The sequence below is a fragment of the Alligator sinensis genome, unplaced genomic scaffold (assembly GCF_000455745.1).
Source record: "Alligator sinensis unplaced genomic scaffold, ASM45574v1 scaffold1002_1, whole genome shotgun sequence".
NCBI classification, from domain to species: domain Eukaryota; kingdom Metazoa; phylum Chordata; order Crocodylia; family Alligatoridae; genus Alligator; species Alligator sinensis.
The window spans coordinates 336,802-341,204 of NW_005842710.1; the positions used below are offsets into that span (position 1 = coordinate 336,802).

Here is a 4,403-nt window from a genome sequence, read left to right on the forward strand (position 1 = left end):
GACTGATAGCAGCACACTGCAGTCCTGCTGTCTATATGCTAGCGTAGTTACACATGGGACAACTTTAGAGGCTTTTGTTTTATCTGAATGAGTACAAGACAAACCAGAGCAAGTTCTTTCATACCATACACTGGTTTATTGGGATATTAGCAATTAGGCAAAACTACCGCTAGCAGCTACATACAGTAGAGAATACATAGACATGCTCCCTATGGGGTGGTGAGGTCTCATATCCCTCAGAGTCTGTCCTCAGAGGTAAGGCAGATTTCAGACTCCCATATCTGTGCTTTTGTGGGACAAGTTTTATACAGTTGAGCAGTTTTATACCGTTCAGATTAAATTGTCTGTTTTCCCCCTCATTTTTCTGGGATAACTATCTCTTGGCCAATCCAGCAGGGAGCAGGGAAGTTCCTGAGCTGTGATGTGTTGTCCCTTACCTGGGGTTGTCTTACTGGCATGTGATGCAGTGATCACCAGCCTATGCTTCTTAGCTCACTTGACACAGATCTGCCCTCTCTCTCACACTGGTCATTATGATGCAGGCTGAATCGCTTCTGGAATCAGTTTGTCTGTGAGGAAGAATGTAGTGACACATACACAGCATAGAGGAATTTAGGATATCTGAATCCCCAACGTTGTAATCTGTAATTACAGCATCTGAAATCTGGCTTGGCACATGCTCCCAGGCTGGTAGAGATGCCAGACCCAGTTCCCACCGGCATGTGTGTGTGATGGAGGGAGGGATTCCAGCAGCCAGACCCTAGCCCCTGCCTCACCAGCCCATGTCCTTCTCCACAGGAAGCAGAATGCGCGGGTGCTGGTGCACTGTAAGATGGGTGTGAGCCGTTCAGCTTCCACAGTGATCGCTTACGCCATGAAGGAGTACCAGTGGACGCTGGAGCAGGCCTACCGGCATGTGCAGGAAAGACGTCCCATTGTGCACCCCAACCCCGGCTTCATGAAGCAGCTGGAGTTCTACCAGGGCATCCTGGATGCCAGGTAGCCAAACTGAAGCTGCCCAGCCCTGAAGGGGGCACTGTGACAGGAGGGAGGGGGCGGAGCCAGTGCTGCCCACCCTTGCTCTTCCCCAGCAGGGTGCCGTATGACATAATGGGAGGGGGTGGAGCCAAGGCTGCCCAGCCCCGCTTCCTGGAAGGGGGCACTGTGACATGGGCTAGGGCAGAGCCAGCACTGCCCAGCCCTGCCATCTTCCCTAGTGTGGATGCTATGAGCCCTTGATGCCTGGCACTCACCCAGCCCCCTCTCTGCACAGCCGGCACAGCAGCCTCTGGGCACAGAAGGCTGGGGATGCCCAATGGGAGGACACAGGGGATTCAAATGATGCCAGCAGTGACCTCTCAGCCAGCGATGAGAGCCCATTCCCTGAATCCCCCACCTCAGAGGAGGAGCCAGCCAAAACACCCACTTACTGCTTTCGACCCCTACGGGAGCCCCCCGATGAGCCTGCCCAGTCCCCCCAGGAGGCTGCAGCAGGAGGCCATGCTGGCCTGGGGGCCCAGACCTCCACACATGAGGCAGAGGAGCTCGGTGGCTCGGATGACTCAGGAGCCGAGGAGGTGCGTAAGCACCTGGCTGCGTTGCGGTCACCTCAGTCCCCTGGCAGCCCACGCCGGCAGCGCATCAATCTGTACGCCATCATGAGGAGCATCAGTGAGATGGAGAGCCATGACACCCCATCCCCGCTGGAGGGCCCTGTCGAGGGGGAGGTATGGTGAGGGGCTGGGAGCATCAGGAGGGAAGGCAGGGTGCAAAGTACTGTTGGGGGGCAGCAAGCTAGTAAAAGATGGCATGGGCAAGATGCAGAGCCCTACCAGGGGATCACCGTGGGAGTGTGACAAAAGCACCCTGGAATAGAGGGTGGGGGAAAGCACTACTATGGAGTGCTGGGGAGAGAAGCAAGGCATGATCAAGGGGCACCACAGGGGTGTGGAAGGGGGTGCCAAGAAATAAGGGCAGGATCAGGGCACCACTGGAGGGAGTCACAGGGGTGTGGAAGGGGGCACCATGGGGGAGGAAGGGCACAGCCAGAAGCTGCTTGAGGGGAAGTGAGTTAGGGAGGAGATATGAGGCCTGGCTCCCAAGTATGACCTGACTGCGCTGCTTCTCTCTCTTCTGCTTGTGCAGATGTTTGCTGTCTCAGGGATCCAGCCCTCCAGAGGCAGCCCCCCATTGCAGCCTGATGCCTCCCTGCCCCCAGTGCCTCAGAGCCAGGAGGATCCTGGGGCTGGGGCAGGATCCAAGGTCCAGCGTCGCCAACAGCAAGCCACAATGGACAAGGTGGGGGGCCGGCGGGGCCGGCACCGTGGTCGCAGGGCCTCCCGGAGCCACGGCCAACTATGCAAGCAGATGTCCTACCGCCCGGCGCCCGGCAAGGTGCACACAGCCGTGCGGCACATGGAGGGCCCTGCCCCCGCAGCCCTGGACCCACCCCGGCGCTGTGCACCCCATGTGCAACACCGTCTCTCAGTGGCCCATCTCATAGACGCTGCCCTGGTGGTGAGCCGCACCAAAGAGTTCGAGGAGCGGCTGGGAGCCCCAGGGGAGGAGCCCATAAGCCCCGCACCCTCTACCTGGGAGCCCCCACCTAAATCCTACGGCTTCATCTCCTCACGGCCACGGAGGATGGTACGACAGGCCAGTGTGGATGTGGACCCTGCTGCAAACGGTAGCCCTGCCCCTTGCCCCACCCCTGGAAGGGGCTCTGCCCCTGACAGTGACCCTGCTCCTGGCTCTGGCCCTGGCCATGACAGTGGCCTCACCCCTTCTCCTATCTCTGAATGTGGCCCTGCCCCTGACAGTAGCCCTACCTCTTCTCTCACTTCTGCAGGTGTCCCGGACAGTGCCCCAACCTGTTGCCATGCCCCTGGCAATATCTCCGTCCCTTGCCCTGACCCTGACAGTGGCCCAGCCCCTTGCCCCACCTCTGATGGCGTCCCCACCCCATAACAACATGACCGTGGCTACAGAAGGTGCTGGGCCTGGGTATTACCAGGCAGGGGGAACTTTCAGTACCAGAGGGCATCAGCGCCAGTCATCCAAGGGGCAGTGCCAAGAGTGGAGCTGGTGTTTGTAGCCCCAACTCCAAGGCCTCGCTCCTTCATGGTCAATTGGGTGCGGCCCTGTGGGGGGACCCTCCTTCCACCCCTCACGAAGCCCCTCACCAAGCACAGCACTGCCCTGAACCCTGCACTGCAGCCCAGCAGGTGTTACCTGAGAGGTGGGGGGCACCACCTTTTCCACTGCCACCCTCCCCTTCATGCAACTCTTTGCTTGAGTACCACTGAAGCACCGCTTGGGCAGGCAAGTCTGAGGTGCTCCCTCCCAAATCCCTGTGACCTGCGGGGAAAGGTTGGAGCTGGGAAGGGGTGATAGCCCTTGCCTTGCCTTGCCTTATGCACAGATGCCGAGCCATTTCTCTCTGTTCCAACCGCACTCAGCCTGAGAATAAAGAGTTTATTCACTTTGCAGTTGGCTCTAGCCTCTCCCTCCCACCTTCCAGCAGGAGGCTCCTCTTCCCCCTGGTGTCCCAGGATGAGACACCAGGCTGGGAGGCCCCTGCTGAAGCCCTGAGAGCCTGGGATCTGCCTTATTGTGGGGGGCTGGGGCTTGTGGGTAGTCACACTGTCCCATCTGCCCCTGCAGATTGAGAGGAGTGGATGCTGAGGGCTGTTCATGCCAAATGGTGGAACGGATGATGGCACCTTGCAGCTGCCCCAGGAGAACAGCATAAAGTGGGGGTTACTCCTGTACAGGGAAAGGAAGGTGCTATTCCTCTGAAGGCATCTTCATACAGTTGTTAACTGCCGATACAAGAGAGTTTAATGGTACCGTAAAGCCTAAGGCATAGTGCAAGTACAGCACTAATCCCTAAGTCTCCTCACTCACCACCTGTGGATCTCAACACAGGAGGGATGCACTGCACATGTGTGTTTATGTAAATAGGCATCATCATTATCCCCATTTCAGCAATAGGGAAACCGAGGCAGGTGCCCTGTAGTGACTTGCCCAAGGTGACTCCGCAGGCTTGTGGCAGAACTAGGAATAGGACCCAGGTGGCCTGAGTTCCAACCCAGTTGTAATTATTTGTTTGGACCAATGGCAATGTGTAAGGGGCTCATGGGGGGCGCATATGCACCCCCTGAGAGTGCCGATGTACCCGAGCACCACTTAGGCGATGGGCAGGGTGGGCAGGTGGGAGTGTCGGTGCCCCCCCCTGCAAGCACCGGCCGATCACTGCAGCCAGTCCCAGAAGCAGGATCGGCTGTGGGAGTTCCCCTGGGCAAGGAGATCAGCCGTGGGGGATTTCCCCCCAAGCTGGCAGGACTGGTCGCAAGGGGGGGGGTAGACTGGGGCCCCCTGACTAAGGTGGCACCAGTTGCCCA

The 4,403-nt window shown here is 58.4% G+C and overlaps 1 protein-coding gene across 5 annotated transcripts in view; it reads left to right on the plus strand.

Moving 5' to 3' along the window:
- SSH3 (slingshot protein phosphatase 3) overlaps nt 1-3,488 on the plus strand; it is an 11,620-nt gene extending 8,132 nt beyond the window's left edge. For 4 of the 5 annotated variants that reach the window (XM_025216146.1, XM_025216149.1, XM_006034171.2 and 1 more), the window contains 3 exons: nt 799-999; nt 1,274-1,727; nt 2,146-3,488. In XM_025216146.1, the coding sequence (XP_025071931.1) occupies nt 799-999; nt 1,274-1,727; nt 2,146-2,967 (1,477 nt within the window). In that variant the 3' untranslated portion in view covers nt 2,968-3,488. The remainder of the gene's footprint in view (nt 1-798; nt 1,000-1,273; nt 1,728-2,145) is intronic. The other variant, XM_025216147.1, reaches the window with a different exon arrangement.
- Nucleotides 3,489-4,403: the final 915 nt, after the last annotated feature.